At 39.4% G+C, this 26,335-nt stretch overlaps 1 protein-coding gene across 1 annotated transcript in view; it reads right to left on the bottom strand.

Moving 5' to 3' along the window:
* Positions 1-4,035: 4,035 nt before the first annotated feature.
* The window catches only part of LOC121505969 (SH3 and cysteine-rich domain-containing protein 2-like), a 52,757-nt gene continuing 30,457 nt past the window's right edge, over positions 4,036-26,335 (bottom strand). Inside the window, exons 2-3 of the mRNA XM_041781426.1 lie at positions 11,875-11,989; positions 4,036-4,103 (exon numbers count right to left, since the gene is read on the bottom strand). Coding sequence (XP_041637360.1) covers positions 4,036-4,103; positions 11,875-11,989 — 183 coding nt within the window. The remainder of the gene's footprint in view (positions 4,104-11,874; positions 11,990-26,335) is intronic.

Genomic DNA, 26,335 nt, shown 5'->3' on the forward strand with positions numbered 1-26,335 from the left:
GGGAACATGTCTCACTTTGTTCTGAAAATGCTGACACAACTGTCACTTTGGTTATACAAGGACCTGACGGCTTGCCACAGAAGCCCCAAGACACCCATATCCTTGTGGTTCCCCCCAAATTTTCTATTTTCAACTTTTAAATTGATTATGTAATGTGTCCCTTCTCACAAATTGTAGCTATTAAGAGGCACCTTTAATGCCTTGATTTTGTCTGTAATTGGAAAAAACACCCAGTTTTGTGAAAAATTTTACTAAAAAACATGGAATACCTCCTTGAGTAAGAAATAAAGCTCAGATGCTTATCGTTGCAGACATGTATGACAGATTTACTGCCTTTCATCAACAGTTAAAAATATTTACCTTTATCACACCCTCATTAAATCAGAACAGGCTCCATTAAAATTCTGTAAAAACACAGACGTTGCATAGAATGTAATAAGGCCACCACTGAAATGTAAAAAAAACTTACAGAGGGAAGTTGTGGTGGTTTGAAATAATAAACACATAAAGTGAAATAAGTGCCTCAGTGGTTATCTTCACGTCTGTTGAACTGCTACAACCTCATTGTGCTACATGACAAATTTACTGCTCCGGGTCAGCATGTGGTCACACGAAGAAAGCATTGCCGCCTGCCTAAATCCACACTCCTATTTGAACAAAGTCTTTACTTTTCCACACTTTTACAGCCTGAAACAATGAGCGTTTCCCTGCCATATTGTGTCCTGTTTATTTTTATTCAAGGGTCATTTTCAGTGGATGAAGCCAACATAAATGTTTGGGCCCCGGGTTGACCAATTACAGAATAAGCACATTGGCAAATACGGATTAGAACAGCGCCAAAGCCCTAATTTTGATCTAAATTTACCAAATAAAAGAGATTTTCTTACCATTTTCTCTTTCTTTCTCATTCAAAATAATTCCTGTCCAATGTCTGTCACCACCAGAATGAATGAGTCATGATTCTGGCTTTTCTGATTATTCCCTCAATTGCCACCACAAATGGCTTTGCTTGGTTTTAGAAATATTTGGGAGATTTTTTCTTGGATGTTTTAGGAACACACAGCTTTTGTTCCTATAGTAATATTCTGTTAGATTGATGTTTTTTTAATAGTAGGAGGTAAGGGACAGAGCAGAGGAGAAACATTTTAGCGTTTCTCCTCACCAGTCACAACTGAAACCACTAAGAATAGCCCTCTTCCTCTCCGCCCTTCCCTCCTCTAAGCTATTCATTCCTCCCTTCCGTCCTTTTCATTCACTCTTCCCTTTTCCACGAGAGATCCGGACCAAAATATAAAAAGGTAGAAGAGGGGGATATGTAATTTCACTGAGAGAAATGGTCTTTACTTCCTCATCAGTACTTGGGGTTTTCTTATCAAACATCCTGCAGCTCAAGCAAATAAATAAACTTAAAAGGTGTATATAAAGTGATGTAACTTCTGCAAATGAAGCCAAACAAAGAAATTAATTCTTCTAATTGAACAGCAGGTTTGCAGGATGGTTTTGCGAGACAAACCTGACAAGAGCGTCCATCCTAAGACCAAACTTCAGAGCTGAATCAATGAGGATATACAGCTGAAAGAAAGGCATACATACGCTATACCGATAAAAGTATTTGGCCACAACTGTTAACCCTTTAGGCGCCTCAGCTTTTTCAAGAAAATAAACAATTGTGATATCAAGATTTCAAAAGGCTGTAGCTTGAAAGTGGTTAGAGATAAAGGCATACTGTAAATTAGAAAAACTTTCAGTATGACCCAAAGCTTGTGGTGAGAGTAAATTCACTCATCTAATTAGCATATTCTGACATCACCAGGAGGCCTCCACCACCACTGCTTCTACCACGTCTGCCCCTACCTCCACGATGTTTTTTATTCCCTCTACCACCGTCAATGTTCGTGTTTTGACCACTGCTGCAAACCCCACCATGTCCCCACCCCGGCCCCGGTGAGGAAAAGCATCGGCTTCTGTATGTGCTGCTTGTGGACTCTCATGGCACACAGACTCGCTGTAGCTGCTCACAGATGCATGGCAGTTTCGGTCTCACCAGACAACTGAACGTCGTGTATTGACCACCCCTGAAACCCCACCACGTCCCCTCATTGGTATTCACCGATTACTCCCACCCCGGCCCCAGTGAGAAAAAAAGCATCAGCTTTGGTATGTGCTTCTTGGGGACTCTCATGGTGCACAGACTCACTGTGGCTCCGACATACTGGCAGTCACGGTCTCACTGGGCGACTGAATGTCATCATCACAGGGGTGAATATTCCACTATTCCTCCCAGCATTGTGAGTATTCTCGCTACATGTTGCTCTCTTTCTCTCTTTTACACACCGACTACAACCACTACAACCACTTCCTCATCTCCTCGACCAGTGGTGCATCTATCAAACTCTCTCTCTCCAAAACTTTGAATAGAAACACACTCACAAATGCTGCTGGGATTGAAGTTACTCATGTCCACGATCTCCTGGTGTAAAGTAGCAACAACATTAGGCACCATATCTGCAGCTACAGCCTGTTTAATTCAGCAATATTGCTTGTCACAATTTTGTGACTTTAGGGCTTAAAGGGTTAATTATTGGATTCAGGTGTAGCCACAGATATATTAAATCAAGAGCCCAGCCATGCAGTCTCCATTTGCAAACATTTGTGATGTACAGTGATGGATGCCACCTTTGCAATAAAACAGTTCGTGAACTTTAAACCTGCTGGATATTCTAAGTCAACTGTAAGTGATATTAAAAGAAAGTGGAAGTGTTTAGGAACAACAGCCACAAAGACCATGTCAAATCACAGAGCTAGACTGCTAAGGTGCATGGTGCATACACATTGCGGATTCCATAGCTGAAGAGCTCCCAACTTCCTCTGGTGTTAATATTGGCAGTAATACTCTTACAATACTAATACGCGACTGGAGCTTCACTGAATGGGTTTCCACGACTGAGCAGCTGAATGCAAGCCTCATATCACCAAGTCCAATGCCAAGTATCTCAGGAGTGGTGTAAAGCACACCGACACTGGACTGTGGAGCAGTGGAAACGTGTTCCATGGAGTGGCGAATTGTGTTTCTCTGTCAGATGGGTGAGTCTTACTTTGGCAGATGCTGGAAGAACATTATCTACCTGACTGCACTGTACCAGCTGTGAAGTTTGGTGGAGGAGGGACAGTGGTATGGGGCTGTTTTTCAGGGTTAGGGATAGGCCCCCTTATCTCCAGTGAGGGCCAGTCTTAATGCTTCAGCATACCAAGACATTTTGGACAAAGCTATGCTTCCAACTTTGTGGCAACAGTTTTGAGAAGGCCCTTTTTTATTCCAACATGACTGTGCCCCTGGAGTTTAAAGATTTGATACGTTTGGTATGGAAGAACTTGACTGGCCTGCACAGAGCCCTGACCTCAACCCCATGGAACACCTTTAGGATGAACTGGAACAGAGATTGTGAGCCAGGACTTTTTGACCAACATCAGTGTCTGACCTCATAAATGCTCTAAAGAATGAATGGGCACAAATTCCCACAAAAACACACCAAAATCTTGTGGAAAGCTTTCTTGAAAAGTGAAAGCTGTTATAGCAACAACAGCTTCAACTCTGTATTAAAGTAGTGTCCATGTAGCATATCAGCAGAAGCTTTCATATCTGCTGATACTGATTTTATGCTGATGATATTGTGCAATCCCAATGATAATTCTACTTATTTTACTAATGTTTTGCCCACTTCATTCAGATGCATGACAAGGGCAAAATATAAAAAACCCTTTTAAATTATGTTCTTAAACACTCTGAAACTCCACCTTTAAATTCAGACAGCTTCTCTTGCTTTTTTGCTGTTCAATTAAAAAACAGACATATTCTATATATACATCTTTTTGCTGATGGCTGTACTTCATGCGCCTGTTCCTGATGTTGAAACATGTGATGATCACGAATCTTAGCTGTCACTGAAATATGTATTGTATGCGTGAGAGTGTTGATGGTCACACGTTTGCATGCGAGTGTGCATAAGTAATGAGATGTAATGTAGATGTCAGCAGCTAAAGAGTAGAAGATGCTTCGTGTCTTACCTTCACTTCACATTTTTTATGGCAGGACAACCGGCACGCTGAAAGAGAAGAGACACAGTCAGACTCACAGTGATGCATTCAAACCGACAAAAGCAGAGACAGAGGGATAAATGTGGGGCAAAATAATACACGTCTGCCCCTCATATTCACGTATGAGTCAATGAACATCTTTTTTGCAATGTTCTTTCATAAATGGTGAAAGATCAGATTGCATAAGCAGATAAAGACAAAAAAGCACTGCCTTGCTGTAGAATACCAACTGATTTTTAAACACTCTGATGCGTACAGTCTTTCTACATAAATGACAGTGTTTGATGCTGAATGAACTGCACAGAAAACAAGGTCAGCTTTCATCCTCATGCCAGCATGCTGTGTTGCTGCCCCCAAGTGGCCACAAAGAGCAAGCATCCATTCAGTTATTTGTTTGTGTTCCCCCTTTTTGATTTACATGCTTGTGCTTCAACTCAAAACCTTCAAATAAGATTATATAACTGTAGACTTTCACTTAAAAGATAGAAAAATCTAGTTTAATAGGGCAAAACTTCCAATAAACTGTTTCTTAAAGATGCTTAACTTCAATTGAAATGCTTTAAATATTTAAGTCATTATGAAAGCAGAGGAAAAAGAGCTCATTATGTCGACCTTCAGGCATGAAACGACCATGTTTGTTGTCTTGGCAGGTAGAACCTTTAACCCCAAACACCTGCTGCTTCGCTGTCGACCTAGGTGGTCCCCAGGTGGTGTTAGCATGTAGACATGTGTTACCGAACAAGTGAGAAAAGAAGAGGTGATGGTGAAGGGTGAAGGAATGTTCTGGGTGGTCTTTAAAGAAAAAGACCTTTAAACCATTGCATACCTGATTAAAGTAAATGTATATAATAGTGCTAAAGAGACTGGCTGGTGATTGTGTGTATGAAGTGCTGATTGGTGATTATTTAGGGAATGTAACTTTAATGTGGACATTTGTGCTTCCAGGTGAGGAAGCAGCTATGCAAACAAGTGTCTAAATGTTAAACGAATGGAAACTGGGGAAAAACATTGAAACAATAAAGTGTTCTGCACATATAAAAGACAGAGAATATAGGTTATGTGTTCTTTGAGCTTTTCAACTGTGGATTGTTCTTTGTTGTCTTACTAATGTAAAACAAGTCCATAAGTAAAGCACTGAAATAAAAAAAAGCTCAGTTCCTAACCATATTGTACCATATCTTATCGTATCCTATTGTATTGTACTCCCCATGTAACCTACGCAAACTCAGTCAACTCATGAAGATCATTACAGGTGGTGAAAGCCTACAGAAAAGATTGTTTTGTCCAAATGATAGATATTTTTTGTGCAGCACTAGATTCCAAGACATCTTTCCCCAAATTTTATTGTATCTTAACCAAATGTACTATGTTGCAATTGCTATAACAACTGCAGATGTTTATATTTAGATTTTTTTTGATTCTCTTGGAAAATATACAGCAAATAAGGTCCAATGTAACTTTTTCCTAAGAGGACACTGGCACGTATCGTATCGTATTGAATTGTCATTTTTATACCAAATTATCCAAAAGACCTACCTATGAAACAAAGTCACAGATACAAACAGAAAACACCAAAATACAGTTGAAAAATGTTGTACGTTTTCAAGACCTAATGATATTGCAGGGTTACATATGATTTTATGGTCACATTGATTGACTCAGTGGACAATAACATCAAAAAATACCAGTGCAAACTCATGTAGGGTTTCTTAAATTAATAAATAAAATAAGGTTTCTTAAGATGTTGTATACTCGAAGTTATAGTGCATGGCTGTGCAAATTCATGTGACTTTATCTCAGCCTCACCACAACATTGTAGAACAACCACGTATCGTATCTAATCGTATCGTATCCTAGCGTATCTTTTTGTATCCTATCATATTGTAGCGTATCTTTTTGTATCCTATCATATTGTAGCGTAACGTTTAGAATCATATTGTATCCTATCATATCCTGTTGTCGTATCTTAGCGTATCAAATCATATCATATTGCATCGTATCATCGTATCATGTCATATTATATTGCATCGTATTGAATCCAACTGTATTGTTTTGTTTCGTATGTGGAGTATGGTATCTTGTCTCCATGGCAGGCTTCTTTTGTCGTGTTTCTTTTAGATCTATTGAATGTGCTGTCACTTAAGCTGAATTTGTGTAGCAAATAAGACAATACATCTTTCCCATTGAGGACAATCGGGAGTATTGTAGGATATGGTATCATACTGTATTGTACATAACTTTTTTCATTGTTTCCTTTAATTTAATATCATATTGCTATCTCCATCTCTTTGTACATGAAGTAAGGACAGGGCACATTTCCCTTTGAAAGACAATAACATTTACTGCTATATTATGGTATCATATGATATTGTAACATGTACTGGAACTCCATGTCAAATGAGTAAAATGAATCAATCCGTGAAGATTGTATGAATTGGCTGATGAATTAAAAAAGTTCTACTAAATACTAACCTTTTATTGCCTTCTTCACTTTCGAGCATCTCATGCTGCCTTTTCATAATCAACATTTCCTAATCTTCAATTGGAAAATGTTGTAAATTAGATTTGATCATCAGACAAGAAATATGAAAGTACCAAAAGCTGCTTGGCGACCAAACATCAAAACCAACTTTTTTTTTTTTTTTTTTTTTTTTTTTTTACTGGAAGCAAGTTCTTCTTTTGGAACTTAATTAGGACAGAAATAAATACGACTATTATGTTATAGTCTTAATTTAGAGTAATTTAGGAATGAACTCATGATAAGTGAAACCTTACCTAGATAAAATTCTAAATAGGTATGTTTATTGAATGACTGCTGTTTCACTGTAAACTAAGTTCAAACACATGAAATTTCCAGTCATTGCTATGCTACTACAAAACTACTGCATATGCATGAATGAAATGATAGTACTAATAAAACATCCAAACAATAAATTCTTTAAAAGATTCAAGCAGACTTGCATTTTTGAGTCTCCTCTTTTTCTGTGTCAGTTTTTCGTTACATAACTTCCCTTAAAAAAATCCCTATATCTTGGAAACCTGGAGCTGATGCATGCAGGCACCAGAGGGAATCATTATCATCATGAGGTTTTTATATTCAGTTAATGAGCCCCACTTATTCACAGGAGGCACAACACAGTCCTCGAACTACTACATCTCAGAGAAGAACAAAGGAAAACATGCGTAGACCAAGTAACATACAGATGCAATGTTCACATGGCATATTTAACCGTTTAGATCCCCTGCAGGTGATCTGTTAAAAGATTTAAACCATTTTCTAGACCTGTAAACACTGGTTTTACTGAATTTGAAGGAATGTAATATTTAATTGCAACTGGCCCTTTATGAATGCTACTTTGTGTCTTATTCTTTTAAATTCAAGCAGTTACTGTATTTCTATACCATCTGGATGCTTTGGGACATATTTCAAATATTATGACACAATGCAGCAAATAACATTACAATCATATTGTGCTGTATGATTTAATTATGTACCGTACTGTATTGCATCAAATCATATCACAGTGTATCGTTTTGTACCAAAGTATATCATTTCGTATCTTGTTGTGTTGTACCATATCGTATTACATCACATGGTATTGCATGATATTGGATTTGACTGTATCAAATTGTATCACATGACATTGTATTGTATTGTATCGCATCGCTTTGTTCCGTATCGCATTGTATCGTAACTTCTCATTATTACAGTATCATATCGCATCATATTGTACTGTATCAGATCGCATTGTATCGTATCATATCGCATTGTATCGTATCATATCGCATTGTATCATATCATATCATTATGTATCGTATCATATTGTACCGTATCAGATCGCATTGTATTGTATTTCATTGCATTGTATCGGATTGTATCGTATCGCATCGTAGCGTAGCGTATTCTACTGTATCGCATCACATTGCATTGTATTGTATCTTACTGTACCGTAGCGTAGCTTATCGTAACAGATTGTATTATAACGTATCGCAACGCATCGTATTGTATCATATCATATCGTATCGTATCGTATCGTATTGTATCGCATCGCATTGTATCGTATCGTATTGCAGCATATAGTATTGTATCGTATCGTAGCGTAGTGTAGTGTAGCATAGTGTACTGTATCATGCTACATTGCATAATATTGTATCTCATTGTATCTTATTGTATTGTACCGAATCATACCGCATTCATATCGCATTATGTCTCATGACACTTTATTGTATTGTATCTTTTCCTTAGGTATCAAATTGCATCTTATGTTTTTTTTTCCTTGTAACGAATCATACTGCATGGTATCGTATCGTATCTTGTGACACTGTACTGTATTGTATTGCATTGTACCGCATGATATTGTATAGTATGAAATCAAACTGCATCATCTTACATCGCATCTAATGATACTGTAGTGTATCGTGTAGTATCGTATCACATTGCATGGTATTGCATCAACTTGCTCATTTAGCAAAAATAACAATAAAATGTACCAAACTGTATTGCATTGTATCGTATTGCACCAAAGTGTATTGTATCGTGTTGTATCATGTCTTGTGGATCAACAAGATGAAATCAAATTAAAACAAGTAGCTCTTTTAGTCTCCTCTCAGCAAAACAGATAACATTACATTCATTATGTCCTGTATCCTTTTATTTTTTCTTGACTTGTATCATTTCACACTGAATCATCATTATTGTCTTTGGACTGTAGGAGGGAACCAGAGGAATATCCACGTATACATGGGAAGATATGCAAACTTCACTCAGAAAGACCCTGTCCAACCAGGGGCTCAAACCAGGCACATTCTTGTTGTGAGGCAACAGCACTAAGTAGCAGTTTCAGCTCTTTATGTCTTTCTGTGATAAAACAACATTACACCATACAATACTACAAAATACAATATGACACATAGCAAATAAATTTAATTTCACTGACTCAGTGCATCTTTGTCAACAACATATGCACATATCTGGAAGATTCTGCTGCACTTGTCTGATTGTCACATCTTATCTCTTGGCCACAAGCCCTCCTAATGACGCCTTTTCACCTGGGTGCCTAGCAACACTTCCCTTGTAACTGTAAAGGGCAGAAAGGATGCTTCTGTTAACATATGTCACTGCCTGTGAACCTACAGTGGTAGAATTAGCAGCACGAATGGATAGTTTTCTGCTGATTAAACCATTTTTTGTGCACATAAAGCTGCTGTTAGACTGCAGTTTTAGGCACTTTTTTGGCATGGAAAGCTTACTGTATTTGAGGATGAATGAACAAAAAGAAAGATGAAAGGGAAAGTAATTCTCCTGTGCTCTCCTCTGCTCTCTCGTTCCTTTGTTTTCCATGTCGGTCTCCCAATCCCCCTCTACCCCAATTTCTCTCTCTTTATTCTGCCTCGCTCCCCCACCCCACCCCTCACCCCCTCTCTTCCCTTTTTTCCCCTCTTATCTAGGCTAATGCAGCAGCAGCAGCAGCCATGCTAATTTTAACAGCAAAATCCTCAGCCAAAGCCCTCATACACAGGCCCCGCTACGCTCCTGCCGGGGCTTCTGAGTGTTTGTCAACTAACGACGTGGTGTTTGTAGTTCAAGAAGGAGGAAACGATAGAGCGAGTGAAAAAGCAGAAGACGGGCGGAGGAAGGAAAACTTGAAAGAAAAGAAAAAGATAACGTGAAGCTGCAGCCTTGGAGCCCTCCAACATTAATTTCCCCTGGACTTTTCCTGGAGTAACAATAAAACCTTTAGTTGTTCTAAAATTAGAATCCAAAACATGTGACTTGAAGAAGACGGAGAGGCAGAGGCTTAAAGGGAGGGAGGAAGTGGGGGAAGAAACCAAAGCTGAGGCACTACATGTGCGCACAGTACATACAGACTGTATGCAGGCTACAGTTCAAACAAAAGAAGAAAAAGGGGAGATGGATGCACAGACTGATGGATAAAGACAGATGTAAGATCCATCTGGAGCTTCGCTGAATGAAATCTAACAAACATTAGAGGTCAAAATATGTGATATCTGCAAATCTTCTCCTTAAAAAGAAATATCTAACATTAGCATATGCCAGACACATTTCATATGATAAACTGATTAATTTTTTGTATGAAAAAGGCTTAGCTTAATGAACAATTATAAGAGATTGGTATTTCTTATTTTTCAGTCATTCCAAAGGGTGGTTTCTGCACAGACTGTCAAATATGGCAGCTAGGTCAAATTTTAGGGAAAAGGTCATGGATATGTTAGGTTCAAGGAAATAGTGAATGTACACTTAGGTTTAGGGACGAGGGTCTGGCATTGTTAGGTTTATGGAGAAGGTCATGGTAGGGTAGGATTGAGGCATACCGTATGTCATCGTATGGTTAGGTTAAGGGAAAACATCATGGCATGGATAGGTTAAAGCATAGGTCATGGTATGATAAAGTTTAGGGGAGGGTCATGGCATGGTTAGGTTCTGGGAAAAGGTAAGGTATGATTAGGTTTAGGGAAAAAGGTGAAGCATGGCTAGATGTGGGGACAAGGTCATAGTATGCTTAGGTTTACAGAAAAGGCATGGCATGGTTAAGTTTCGGGAAAAGGGTTTATTACGACTAGGTCTAGGGAAAAGGTCATGGCATGGTAAGGTTAAGGAAAAAGGTTATGGCCTGGTAAAGTGTAGGGACAAGGTCATGGTATTGTTACATTTTGGGAAGCTTGTTTGGTGAATCCATCCACCACAGCCCCACTCAAACCAATCTTTACTACTTTTCATACTAAATCAACTGACTTAATCATTGTGAATAACCAAAAAGGCCAGGAGATAGAGATAGACCATCGGGAGGTTAGGGAGAACTCTCGAAGAGGCGACCAGTTTCATAGAGTTTATATTTTCAATTTCTAGTGTCAGTACTTGCTGTGTGGATAATCCTGGGTGGCTGTCTTGCCTAGGCTAGTGCAGCACAGCAGATGGGACTTTGCCAGTACTTTCAAATTTTAGGGGAAGTCAAAGGGACCCCTTTCCACTTGTCATTGTATTTTTAGATATCAGATTAGCTCATGCTTGTTCATGATGTTTAAAAGTTTTTAAAGGTTTTAAAGTGAAACCTAACCTTGCAAAAAGGAGAAAAGAAAAAAAGTGGGTTGAGCAGAAAAACTAAGGCTCAGAAAGTGCTAAGAGTACAAACATGATGCAGCAAAATGTTTGAAGTTAACCGATATTTTACATGTTGGAAAGGCCAATGTTCCTGCAGCCATGGGTTGCACCCTGAAATTAGGGTGTCTCCATCTCAATGAATGTCTGTTCTAGTGCTTCCCTGGTCCAGACATCATAAAAAAGAGACCTACAGACCTTCATATTTTGGGCCACAAACCAAATTTTTTGTTGACAGATCGGAAGTAAGAAAGGGTCAATACAAGACACATCTGGCAAAGTAATATTTTATAATTTTATCAGTCTTTAAGAATCTAAGTCTAGAGTTTTAAACTGGCAGTAGTATCAAAGTAGCTACCAAGGACACAAAGAGTTTGATTAACACCACATTTTGGGGGAAAGGCCAAGAGCAAAATGAGAAGATTGATATCCATCCCATGTCTGTGCAAGCACTTTTTTTTAGCCTAGCTTAACATAAAGTTGGAGGGAAGGGAAACAGAACACTACACAGACGAAATCACACCCTCAAAGCCACCCAAATCAATCATCATTTAACTTTTTATTAGTGCCATTTGCAAAACTTATTGTGCGATGGCTTGCTGTATTGTCAAAATATATGTATAAAAAAACAGAATAACTTTATTTTTCATTCACACACTCACCTTTACAGATGAGGCCTTCCTTGGTGATGGCCTGCTTGCATATATCACAGCTCTTGGCCTTCTTGAATGGCTTAAGCTTGAAGGTGTGTGTGTGGACGCCCTCCAGCTCTTCAGGCTAAAGTGGGAGAGAGAGGAAGGAAGAGAAAAGTCAGCTTGGATGGAAGCCAGCAGGTCCACAGCCAAGAGAAACACATTTGATATTCAGCAATGATACGTCCGTCTGCGGCTGCACATTGAGGTTTGATCTCTGAATGGCTTTGACGGCGTTTGGTTTCAGTTGATCCGTTCACTGGTTTCTTTGTTAAATGAAGTGCTTTTCTTTTGTCTTTCTGGAAGCTTTGGCATGGATGATTTCTGTTTCAATTTGGGAGAGACCAATTCTTCAACTAAAAAGAATAAAAAGAGCCAGTATCAATACAGCTGTTCGTGACTTCATTGTTGATTTCTGATAGCACTTTGGTTGGCCACACAATAGGCAATTTACAGATCTTAACCAATTTTGGAAACATGGGAGACCGCAGAAATCAGGGCAGCTTTAGCCCATTTTTAACATTAAAATTTTCTCAGTGCACAACCAGGCTAGCTAGAGACTGAATGTAAAACTTGTAAGAAACAATAGTTAAAACTAGAGCCACTGCCTTGCAGTTATAAGCCTCACAGAGGCATACAATATTTGGATAGTGAAAGTAAAGTGGTGGGTAAAGAAGAAGGGCTGGGATAGTTTCTGCTGTAGGGTTTTTGGTATTAATATTATTTCTTACAAGGTGTTTGTGCATGCTCTGTAATAAAACTCTGGTTTACAATGCCAGTTAAGTAAATGGGGGTTAAATGTTCTGCTTTAGAAGACAATGCTTTAAAGCACTGGTTCTCAACTGGTGGGTCGACACCCAGAAGTTGGTCTGGACCCACCAGTTCCTATGGGTCACAAAAGAAAAGTTGCCAAAAAAGTCTATGAGGTGGTTTTAAAACATGCCAGTTGGGTCTTTCTCTGTGTTTTGACATTTTTTGTACCATGTAAGGTCCAAACTGCACAACCTTTCATTAAATAACTGTGATAGATTTAAAAGTATCGGAAATTTGGGTTACAATTCTAGTAAAGAGGCTGTGGTTGGTCCTGAGGCTAGTGTCAGTGCCACCACCACCCCATAATGACAAATTGCAATGAAAATGAATAACACTTTTCAATCACTCCCAAACGTTTTTGATAAAAATAGGGCAGTTTGGAAATTAGATGGAACAAAAGTTGCGATGGAACAATCCTTCAAAATAAAAGCCCGTCATTGACTTTTTGCCACATGTTTTAGTTCCAGGCACAAATCTTGGACCCAATGAAAATGTCTTTGCAACCTACTTTTGACCCACCAGTTGAGAGCCAAGATTTTGAAGAAAGTGTTGTTTTTAAGAACCGGCAACATGGTACAAGGACGGTTTGACTTCACATTGTGTAAAATTGCAGTGACTTTTGATCTCCAAAATCTGGAAAGTGTACCTTCAAGTCCAAGTGTAGGTTTGTGCCAAATTTTACCCAAAATGCATTTTTGAAATAGTGGTCAAAGGATATGAGTTCACAGGACTTTCCCTTCAAATGCTCTTGACATATCATAGTTCAACCACAGAGGTGGGTAAATATCAGGCCTTTCAGACTGACCTAATTTTGAACAGGCCAGCGTGTTCAAAAAAAAAAAAAAAAAAAAAAAATGGTTTTGAACCTGAAAAGTTGGTTCTCAGCTGGAATCAAAAAACAGTTGGTTCTTCCTCTTGAACTGTGACATCAACAGGGAATATGTCATTATCTAGGTTGTAAAAATGAGTGGAAATGGAGAAAATTAGGTTTGCTGAGAAGACAGAATGGTTGGAGAGTGGTACAAGGATGTGCAAGTTATATGCCAAACTTACGGAAGAGATGGCGAAGGCTGGGTTCACCTGAACGGCAGGAAAAATAAGTAATAAACTCAAGAAACTGAAGGAAGTATAAAGGGACAGCAAGAAAGACGGCCTCCCACTTTGGTTCTGCTTAATGGTGTGTATGCGGGCTGGCTCTCCAGAAAGCCCCAAATAACCAGAGCCAGAACCAGAACAACCAAAGCATCATATGAGGCCCAATGACTTTGACCAGAACAACTGTGCACACATTGTTAGAAATCCATCAAAGAATTCTTGAGATAGCTTGTTCACACGCAAGGAATGAACAGCCAAATAACCCTGACCTTTGACTTCCAAAATGTAATCAGTTGATCTAAGTTTGAGCGGTCATTTAACCCTTAGGCATCCCTTCAAACAACTACACACATACATCCCTAGGCAATATTTTCTGCACCTACTTTGAATGCTAAAATTCATGATTTATATCATTTCTTAAAATTATTTTGGTTCTTTTTCTGTTATCACTTCCAGCTCTGATTATGACATAGCAAATCTTTGGTCATTTTCAGGATTGTATGTGTTTTTAACCCTTAAATGCCAGTTTGTTCAATTTTTAATTCATCATATGATACATTTTCTCAAGTCGTCAGTTACCACCAACATCAAGTTTTATGCATTTTCATTTTTTGTGCAGTGTCCAGAAATTGGTGGAAATTATACAAAAGATGGACCCCTAGGAAATATTTTGACCCCTACTTTATGTGGTTATATTCATCATTTCATTTTGTTTTTTATATTGATTGTTTTCTTTTTTTGTAATCACTTCCAGTTATAATCATAAAATTGTTTGAAATTCCTGACACTCTAAACTTTTGACTCCCTGTCTGGAGATTTCTAAACAATGGGTATTTGATGCGGTTTGGCTGCATCGGCACTGAACATAGACCTGCAGCTTATCCCCAACAAAGCACGCTGGAGTGGCACTTCAGAGATGCAATTTCTCATATCTAACATGCAAAACCCAAGTTTATATTCATATCAACACCCACAGACAATTTTCATTAAATGTTTTTATGCCTTTATTTCACAGAGCTATAAAAAAAATCCCACTGTTAGTGTGTCTTTTAAGTGCCCTACAGATACACGCTTAGCCCAAAAAGGGTAATGGCACCATCTAGTGGTTAGGAGTAAAAATTGCAATTCTAAGGCCCCCATTCAAACTTGCATCACAGATAATGGCGGTAATGATAGCTACTTTCACACTGCCTCTCTTTTCCGTGTCTGTTACGCCTTTGTTCTGCAACGCCGCTCTTTATAAAAGCAACCATTCCACAATGGAAGGTCGATCTTGCCCCACCTCTGATCCTGATAGAGAGGTAGTATCAGAGTCGTAACAGACTTTTCCGCGATGAGTGTGAAAGGACATCAAGGCATTCCGCAACGGCGGAATTAAATGGGAGATTTAAAAACCTGCGTGGTTTAATCGAGCGGCATTTCATTGGAGAAAACAACAGGGGGATAAAACAAAGAATGATGTGGATTAACTGGAGAGACTGCGAGGTTAGCGAGCTGATCACACTCTGTACAGGAGAGGAGAGAGCAGACACATCTCTGCTCACAGCAGCATCTAAAAGTTCCATGGTGTGTTCAAGTGAGCTCAGTACTCTGAAGTTTCCGACCTCCGGCGTAAATACGTGCACTGTGACACTGCTTAAAGTTGGACCTCCAACTCAGAAATATGGAGCAAAAAAAGTCTATTGGATCTAATTGATCAAAATGAATGTTCATGTTATTTTCCCCGTATTTCATTTAGAAAATATGTTTTAGACCGAGAAATCGAGAGTTTCAAGTTTCATTGAAAGCAGCAGCTCAGGCAGTGGCTGCCATCTGATTACGGGACGCCAGGGTGTGTGTGTAAGCTCGGGTGCGCGCAGCTCTGTCACACTTTCGTGTGAATTGCTTGTTGCGGAACAGAGACGGGCATTCCTTTTCACCTTTATTGCGGAATCTCTATGTAAAAACAGCTAGTGATACATGGTATTGCAAATTTGCAATCAAAATAAGCAATTACAATGGATTTCAATGGATAACTTTTGTCCCCAAGGGATGCCAACGTGAGTATTTTTCCTATGCACAATACCAAACATGTCAATGTAATGATTTGGCTTGAAAAATGAAAAATGAGCAAAAATACACATCTTTGTGCAGTTTCATGCCAATCACATCAACAGAACACTAACTGGTTCAAGAATTCCAAAACAGAATGCAAAGAACATGCCTAGGTATACCTAAGGGTTAAAGAAAACCCTTAAAAGTATTCTTGATATATCAGTGAAAATAATGGCCCAGATGGACAGATAAACAACCTGAAAACATAACGTCTCCAGCTAGCTAGCTATCCCTAGGCCAGGGGCATGAAAATGGAAAACACCCATCTAATGTAATGTTTCCTAGCTTAAATGGGACAAAACCTTTAATTATGCTATGAATTATAATCCAAATACTAAAAATTGCTATGGCACAAATGGGCACATCATAAATCTGCGACATCGTTATATCATCAACTTTTCCCACCTTACACAGTTTTATAAAACTGCTTTTAGGGATCAAAAGTTGCCAAATGGTATCAAACACTTTCTAAGCTGACATTATATTGTGTCTTGGTGTATGCATTCATCTTCATGCACCCTGACAGGTCCCGCCCACCAGCAGAGGATGCTTTAACTTTGAAGTTCTCTAATTAAATGACTAATTAATGATGAAGAGAGAGGGTGAGAGAGAAAAGCCTCACAGCAGCTAACAACCTCAAAAGCTAGGAATGATGTACGCTGGTGTGAGTGTTCATACTGTACTGTACGCTTGTGTATGTGTGAGTGTTTTCAGGGTGTTAGATGAATTCTCAGAGCAGCCTGAGGACAAAACAGCTCCAGAAAACTGCACCAAAAAGCTAGCAAAGCAGTGACGATGGACTGATGCATTTTATACTGGTTGATGGGAATATCTGCATGCAGATGAAGGAGAGGATGAGGTTGCAGTTGATAGCGCATGGAAGAATGGCAGGAGGAATTTCAAGACTTATGTGTTAAATTCTTAGTCGTGTTGACATTTCCAAGGCTTTCAAATCAAAGCAAAGTTAAATGTTGTCTTCCCTCCAAAGAAGCTGCACATTACTGACACACTTTACTGTTGATTTGATTTGCTTATGAAGAGACGACAAAGTGCATCCAAGAATATTTTAACTGGGTCACTAGGATTCTCTTTGAAGCTGCGATGACTGCAAAGCAGCTCAAGTTTAGACACAATGTTTTGAATTGTGGTGAGATACTCAGAATCTAATCTTGGCAAGATTTTCAGACAGTTTTTCCAATTTTTTCTACATGAATATCAAGAGTATTTACAGATACCAAGAAAAGCTGAAAACTCTTCTTGAGACAGAACAGTGTGAGACATAATGCAAATTTTGATACCCAACCCACTGCTTCTAAGCATCCATCCATCTTAAAATTGCGCTCCAGCCTTATTTGACCCAAGAGTAAATTGGCTGGACTTCTCTCTAGATGGAAATGACTCATCCACAAGTAGGACAAACTCGGCCAGTACCATGCTGGACTGACCCCCAAGTTCCTCCTGAAAGATGGAGAGGGACCCAATCCATGCCGGAAGTGCCTATACATCCAATCCATGCTGGATGTCCCAAGCGGAAGTTTCTTCTTCGTGTTGGACTCAGCTGCCAGTGTTTGTCAGTCTTTTTTTGTGCCTAAGCCTAACCCTTGGTGCTGGATCTCTAAGAAATCACTTTCCCCACTGCCTTACCCTGAACCGAACCACTCGGGTTTTAATGCCTAAGCCTAACCTTAGACGTATGGACTTCCGGTTAAGACTTCCGGTATTGACTGGATGTAAGTTGGCCATCTTGTCTGCAGCAAGGTACTCTTGGAAAGATCGGTTGGTACCAATAGGTTCTTTGCAGGTGACATCACGCAACAACTAAGAACTCCCCTTGGGGGCAAATAGTGTTTTCTACATAGAAAAACACTACCAAAAAGGGCAAGATCTGAGCCTTTTACGATGATGTCAAGCACTCAAATTGAGGATATGAAAACATTCCTTCAGCTGATGAGTCCTCCTTCTGACAGGAAACCTGTCTCCTTTCAGAGATCTATCATTTGACTCAGCTTAGTAGAGTTGGTTGATTAGCTCCCAAACTGCTCTTCCTATGGTACCAGTTTGGCTTTTGAAATGTGGATTGAATAACGGCAAAAGATGGAGGAAAGGACACCGGCGCTCAAATGACAGCTATCTGCTGCGGCTAACATAAAAGAGTGGTTGATAGCACATTATCGTTTTGGTTAAAAGCATGTTTGTGACAAAATGAGTAATTATTTGTATGTTAAAGAGGACAGGATTCCTTAAGACTCTTGTCTCGCTTTACTTGGCTAGATGACGGTAGACACTAAGATCTTGATAGCCACCATGCCAGGAAAGTCATTTAAACTGTGGTAGGGATAATATTCAATGTATGTAGATCTATGGGATCTTCTGAAGTAGGACAATATCAACCTATCCTGCCTCCATCCCTAAATCTTAAAAATTAGCTCTTTGATCCATCTTATGACAATTTATGTCTTGTTGCTCTTCTTAAACTCCCTACATATATCTCCTGAGCTCTCCTTTCCGACCCTCTTCCCATCTGAACCACCTTGGTGACTCATAATGATGATGTCATTTCCTTTGTGTATTTGTGCAGCTGCAACACTCTTGGGTTGGGCTGCACTGGACTGTAAATCTTACCACTCGTTAGCAAGAAGAGACTTTTAAGGACACCTTGTTGCAGGTTTCACCTTGAAAGGATGAGTGGACCCTGTGTCCCTGCAGGAATCATTAACACCAATTTAAGCAATCCCATGAATCATTTTGATTTGGCATTATTTATTCTTGAAAGTATTTCTGTCAAGATTTGAGAAAGCGCTTGCAAATTGATATTCAATTTTACAAGCTGAAATTTTGTTCTTCATACTCCAGTGCCAAGATGCAAAATTTCTTCCAGCTATGCTTCTGGGTTACCCTCAAGACTTTGCATCAGTTATAATATCAACTACACCAAACATCAACAGAGAGCCAAAGCTTCAAGTAAAAGAAGTTTGATTGTATGTTAGCAGAAGAGTATAAAACTGAGTGGCCTCTACTGGGTAATGGTCTCAGTTCCTAGTCCTCTTCATATGGTCCCAATAGGGGAAATATACGATTAAGCACAGGCTTCTTCCTGTCAAAACAATGTCTCTAAACAAGATAGCAACAGTAAAAATATTAATCTTGAGGTGTCCCCATTTGGATATATTCACAAGGACTGGGTAATATGGTCCAAAACAAGAAGAGGAATGAAAGATGGTTGTCACAATATCAGAATTAGAAACTTTGACATGAAATATCTAACCTTATTGGAACCTGTTTGATACCACAGCAACATAAATATAAGTTCTAGATATTTGACAACATTTTTAACATTGAAAAATTGCAGAAGAACTCCCAAAAACAGTCTTTGTTGAACAAAAAGTATCGGCAACACTGCCACCTGTTTGGGTTGTCAAAATGTTACAGTACTCTGAAATATCAAGTGTTTCAACATGATAAAAAGTCATGATTAAAAAAAGAAAATGCTTTTTGTTGGTATGACAAAGCAAGGAATCTTAGTGGTCACATTTTAAACGAAAGGCACCATGGCAACCAGGCCTGCCGACAGAAATGACAGGGCCCCTGAAAGTCCCAGGAAATGGGCCCTCCTCTGACAAAATGTAATATCAACATATCCACGTTGGGTTTGTAGCATTAGCGCTAGACCCCTAGTTAGCATTCGCCTCCTGGGCCTGGCTCCAATCAGCTTTGGAGAGGAATGAACAATGTTATTATCTTTGACTAAAACTATGTCTAAAACTGTCAGTTGACAACCTTTTTTCCATGAGGAAGATGATAGCTTTTATTAGCTAAAAAATAAATAAATGAATAAAAATTAGGATAGACCATGCCTTTCCTTAACCTCCACAGGTCCCTCCATGACTCTAGGCCTCACAATCTTCTACCAAGCATTATGTCCAGTACTCTAGGATGGGTGACCTTTAAATCTGCATTAACATCAACTATATTGATATGAACCATATCATCTCACCCTATATCTTATTTAAAATGTGTTGATAAATTTCAAAAACTCAACGTACTTTCCAGCCCCAATGTCCACTTACCAACAACATAATGTTAGATCAATCAACTAGCCTTATTGGTTGGAACCAAACTTTCATTTACCAATGTACTCATTATTTTTACATCTATACAAACTTTACTGGCTTCACAAGGCTATATTTACAAGTCCCTCCACTACCATAACTAATTTTAATGACTGCTCTTACAACCAGCAGCACTTCAAGTACAAAGGACTCCAGGTGTGATGAGGCTCACTGATGAGAGACAGTGGTGTAATCCTCTGCTGCGTTGCCTTTGAGCTTATTTTTTTGACTCTCCGAAGCTCCCTCATCTTTTTTTCTCTTCTCCTTCCATGTGCCGCAGTCAATTTGTCTCAAAGCTCTTACAAAAATGTATTTCTCAGCGTTTTCCCCCCACTATCTCCCTAAATCTTAATGGGTTTTGTCACACTGTGACACACTGCTATAAGCTCCTGAGAGGAAGCTCCAATGGCTGACCTTGGCTGCATGGTGCCCGACACAGGGCGTTACAACAGGTAGCAAATAAACAATATGCTACCAGATGGTGATGATTTCTTTAGAAACACTTAATTAACAACCACTCTGCAAACCATCTCATTATTCTTTCATGAGTTGGTGGATGGAGGGACTCGTGTTGAAAACAGACACACTGCAGAGTTTCATTGAAAAGAAGGGATGTAATCAGAGCTGACCAATATGAGTTAGTACAATTAAAGGGCCAATTAAAAGGGTTAGGGGTCAAAGATGAACAAGGCAGTGTAATACTGTAAAATAAAGGATATATCACCAATTATATTTTTTATGTGTGCAATGTCAGCGGTTTTGACCAACAAGGGCACAGCGTGTTCTCACATGCAGCAGTCACAGATGTAAACAAACAAAATGGTAATGCAAAAGAGGAGTGATAAAGATGGTGCTGTGAGATGCAATTATGGGACAGAGGAAAAGTTTGTTGAGCTGTGACTCGTCCCTTTAAATGTTGTGGAGGAAGTACCAAGACATACTGGAAAAAGAGAAACACTGGCAAGAAATAGCAGCAGGTGACTCTTTGCCAAAATACTGCCATCAAGAAATCATCTCATTTGTCACAAGGTTTGGCTCGAGGATCACCTAATCTGACACAAAGACCATCAGAACAAATAAAAGTCATCTTGCAAGAGACTGAGTTTTCTGGAGCTCTTTCTGCTGTTAGTATGTCAGGGATCCAATTAAACAGACAAAGATACAATGGATGGACATCTTTGGAACCAACCTAGCATCAACATTGAATAAAATCTCGAGATGCAAAAATCTGTTGCCAAATAGTGTTTCATATGTTTTAGTCCTGTCCAGGACATTGAATTCTTTGAGAATTGCTAGACGGTTTTGTGTTCTCAGGACCGACATACTGCTTAGTATTAAAGTTTGAAGAGCGTCAAGGTCTACAGGGGACTTTAGACAAGGCAAGTTTATTTGTATAGCAAAATTCAGCAACAAGGCAATTCAAAGTTTAAAGAGTAATTTGTCTCTGGTCTTTGTCATTACAACACGTTCAAAAACGAAGTAGCACTTGATATTAAAAGGTCAAAATACACATCAGATATGCCTTTAAAGGTATATTTCAGTATTTTTCAAGTTGGGCCACATGTGGTACATAACAGTAGAAGTGGCATTAGCCTCCACTGACTTCAGTGAGCATTGTTCCTTTAAGAAGGACTTGCTGGTTATACTGGCCAGGAAGCTAGGCTCTAAAGTGTAACAGATGGGTACAGTTTATCCAAGGAATTTGTCATGTTTTTGGTAAAAAATTGGCCTCAAAACATAAACAAAACATTCACAACATTATACTCAGGAAGCTTCTGTTTTTTTGTAACAACTTGCCATGAAGCCTTTCGCTTTCAATAAATCAAAAGTTCTCAATTGTGCATATGTTTGAGCAAACATTGTCTTGTTGCCCAATTTTGCCAAAAACTTGCTAAATTCCATGGACAAACTATAACCATCTGTTACACTTTAGAGCCTAGCTACCAGACAGTCCTTCTTAAAGGACCATTGCTTACTAAAATCACTGGAGGCTAATGCCACATCTACTGCTAGGTACCTCATATGACTCAATTTTAAAAATACTGAAATATCCCTTGAATGAAAACTTAAAGAGATAGCCATTGGGGAATGGGAATTGGCGAACCCTAATCCTAACCCACTTTTTAAACTGTAAAACCTAGCCAGCAACAAGGAGACAAACCACAGCTTTACAAGACATGGAATATCATAAACAAGTCAAACAACTACATACTGATGAAGAGCTGCACTTGTATGAAGTCTTAGCCAACCATTGGATTAATTCTGTAAAGTATTGCTTTAAGTTCTGCTTCTGCTACTATAGAAATGATTGTAAATGTCTGTTTTTTGCATCTAAGAGCATCTCCATTGATGGTATTTCAAATCAAATCAATCTGTCTAGGTAAAAGACAAATATTTTAGACAAGAAATAGACTAAATTGGCAAAGTCGGACATCTTTTGCAGTGTGGGTCTGGCTGAGGTTATAAAAAGCCTTTGAAGCACCTTGGTGCCTCTCTACAGCCCTGATGTTAAAGATGACCTGGCAGAAAGCCCATGGCTTAGCCAATCAGACGCAACCAGCTGTGTCAGGGGCAGGAGTCATGGTTACCTGGCTGCCACGGCAACTGAGGGCAACATGTCCTGTCAAAGGATGATAGATGGGGTAGGATAAAAAAAAAAAGGAAAAAAAAAAAAAACGGTGGAGTTTGCACAAACATGCACACCCTGGCATACAGGCCCATGTTGATTCTCGCCACAACAGGAGTGCAAATGGTTCTTGGATGGCTTCCATGTAGCATATGGGATTTTTAAAAAGAGGGATGGTGAGGGGCTTCAGCAGCTTCACTGGAAAGTAATCAATGGAGAGAAACCAGGGATCATCCTTAACTGACGTCCACAGTGTAAATGGTCCACAATGGTTTAATAGGTCCAATTTTTAAAATCTTAGTGAGGTAGTAAAGTCAGCAAAGCTCATTGTTATGAAGGCAACCAGCAAGCCAATTCACTAATGAAAGCCATCATTTCAATAACAATACATGGTATGTGACGACTTTCCTGCTGATGTTCAGTCACAGAACATAAAAATCTGAAAATCTCCAACATTTATTTAGGAAAATCTGCAGCTGATTTGGGTGTACAATTGCAGGACAGAGAAAGTATAATGGTGCGTTAAGAGGTCAGTCTTGGGTGGATTTTATGTTTGAGGGATTTCTAGAAATCCTACAATAAAGAAATGAGGCCCAAAGACCTTAACCTTGGCCCTTATCAGCTCAGCTGTGAATCAGAGTGAACATTTGTGTAAAATTTGAAGAAAATCCATCAAAGCATTCTTGGGTTATCGTGCTCAAATGAATGGTCTGGACATGTGGACAAACAACTTGAGAACATAATGTATCTGGCCCTGGTTATTGCTGGTGCTGAGGCATAATAAACAGTGGCGTTTCCTACCAACAGCAAGGGGATGCCTTTCAATCAAGCACTTGTGTTGACAGTGTCTCACTGTTGTCTCTGAGGAAGCCAGTTTGAAGTTGGATTCCCATTGTTAAAAACAAAACAAAACAAATATATATATGTAATTTATTGATTTATTTATATTTTATTTATTTATTTCATTTTATTTTATTTATATTTTTTATATATACATATATATACAAAATTAGCCAATTAGCCAAGCCGATGGCACTGCCACACTGTGATTAGTCAGGACTCTGCCAAGGGGAGACACTTACTGCCCTTTGGCTTCACATCAATCAAACTGTAGCTTGGTATTAACGTGACTGACATAAAATAATAGGATATGGCCCTACGAATGCTAATAACACCATTGGCATGGGGGTAGAAGATTTTGAATTTTAGTTAAAAACAGCTTTATTTAACTGCCACTAAGATAAAAAAAAAAATACAACGGAACAACTCTAAAAGTAGCACTATGGAAAGAGGAAGTAGAAAGAGGACTGACTTTTGATGAGAGAATTTATGGGAATACCAATCTGCTTTTGGAATCTAGCACTGCCAGCTAGCTTCTCAGTATGTTTGATTTCCACACCACTGCAGGATCATGAATAAAAGGCGAATATTCCTCTTTGAACTAGTTGAGTGACATACACATGACATCACTGCATTGGCTCAGGAGCACCAGAAATTACTGTCCGTCAAAATAGTTCAACATGCCATCCACAAATGCAAGTTAAAGCTGTATCATGCAAAGGAGAAGCCATGCATGAAAATGATCCAGGAATGCCGCCATGTTTTCAGGGCCAAAGCTCATTCAAAATGGATTTAGGCAAAATGGAAAACTGTTCTGTGGTCAGATGAATCAATAATTGAAATTCTTTATAGAAACCATGGACACCATGTTCTGTGGACTTAAGAGGAATGGGATCATCCAGCTTATGAGTGCACTGCATCTCTGATGGTATGGGGTTGTATTAGTGTCTACAGCGTGGGCAGCTTACCATTGCTGAAAAGTAGACAGAGGTTTTAGAGCAAAGTGCTCCCATCCAGACGACATCTCTAGCAGGTAAGGTTTTGACTAGTTCAGCAAAGACAATTCTAAACCACATATCGCATCCATCAAAACAGCAAGGCTTCACAGTAGAAGAGCCCAGGTGCTGAACTGGTCCCAACTTTTTAGGAAACTAGGGTTGTAAAATGCCAAAGTAATTCCAGTTTTTCTCAACAAATATCGTCAATTTCAAGGAAACAAAAGTGAACCATTAACAATTTTCATAGGGGTATTTTTGAAAAAGTTCATCAGTGATTATTTCATCACTATAGCTGCCAAAATCAGAAGCAGCCCAATCCCAGCACTTGGGATTGAATGTTATAAAAGCTACCCCCAAAAAACAGCATCCATCCTGAAGACAAGCCAAGTCAGAAAACTGAAAAATCTCCATCCCTGTCCTCTGTGTCGTGTTAACAGGAGACTCCCAGGAGAGGCCAGAGAGAGAAAATGGAAAGGCGAGTTATGTAGCAGAAAGATTGAAAGAGAGGGTAGGGAAATGGATGTAGATGGAGAGAAAAAAGGGGCAGAAAAGGATAGAGTAAGCAGTCTAGGAGCCATGGGTGGAGGCAGAGGAGAGTAGGTGTTTCTGCGAGTGTGCGTGCAAGTGTGTGTCCGGGCTTATAGACAGCCCGCCCAGTAAATCAAGGCTCTGTGCTCCTCTCCCCCAGTTGCACTTAGCTAATGAAAAGCATCACTACGCTACCTCGACCGCGACCCCACTTAAAGCCAAGATGTGGGAGCAAGAGGAAAGTGGAAGCAAGCAAAGGAGGGGGGAGGATGACTCTCTCAAAGGCACTGGCTTTTTGCTTCTGCAGAGGGACGACGCATGAAGACAAATTAGTCCTGGCATATGTAATCAATCACAAAACATGTGTGTATGCAGGTATGCATGGATAAAATAGATGGACAAATGTCATCAACATGAGTGGATGGACACATACCAAAGACAAAGTTTGTCTAGGCTTGCAATTTTCATACAAGCAGGACTGATATCTGCATAACTAACAAATTTATGCAAAATTGGTGATGCTATGCTCGTTTAAGTGGGTCTTAGAAAAATTTATACTATCTTAAACTACTGTCTTTGTCTCTTTTTGATTCACACTTGACAGTAAAGGTACAATGGTGTGTCTAGGAGGAGGGGTGTGGTGATTTTTGACCTTGACTTTCTTCCAACATAAATTCAGTTAACCATCAAGTCGCTACGTTTAAGGAAAAACCCTCCTGGGATAGGGCTTCTTCTGGTTTTCAGGCTGCAAGCAGCACTGAAATGGTCCTCATATCTAGACAACTTTTAATGTCCAGCTTGTGTGGGATGAGAAAAAATTTCTGGAGTCAATCAGATAAAATCCCTTGAAGGAGTTCAAGAAGAAAACATGAAACCTGCCCATCGATAGATGATGTAAAAATCCATCCACCCAGATCCTTCCACTTATCCTGGGCGTGGTTGCGGTGGTAGCAGGTTGAGCAAGTCAATTCCTCCTGGGGGATCCCGAGGTGTTCCAAGGCCAGACAGGATTTACCACCTCTCCAGGGCATTCTGGGTCTTCCCCGAGGTCTTCTCCCGGCTTGATGTGCTGGGAAAACCTCCAAAGGGAGGCATCCTGATCAGATGCCCAAACCACCTCAACTTGCTCCTTTCAATGCGAAAGAGCAGCAGCTCTACTCCTAGTTCCCTCCGAATGTCTGGGCTCCTCACCCTATCTCAAAGGCTGAGCCCAGCCACCATTAAATTTCACAATGGAAATTACTACCGTTATGCCTTAGCACAAGCTCTACTCAGTTTTTGCCAGTTCTTTTCAAATTCATCTCATCCCTGAATTCTATAATGCCAAT

Source organism: Cheilinus undulatus, linkage group 24 (assembly GCF_018320785.1).
Source record: "Cheilinus undulatus linkage group 24, ASM1832078v1, whole genome shotgun sequence".
Lineage (NCBI taxonomy): Eukaryota > Metazoa > Chordata > Actinopteri > Labriformes > Labridae > Cheilinus > Cheilinus undulatus.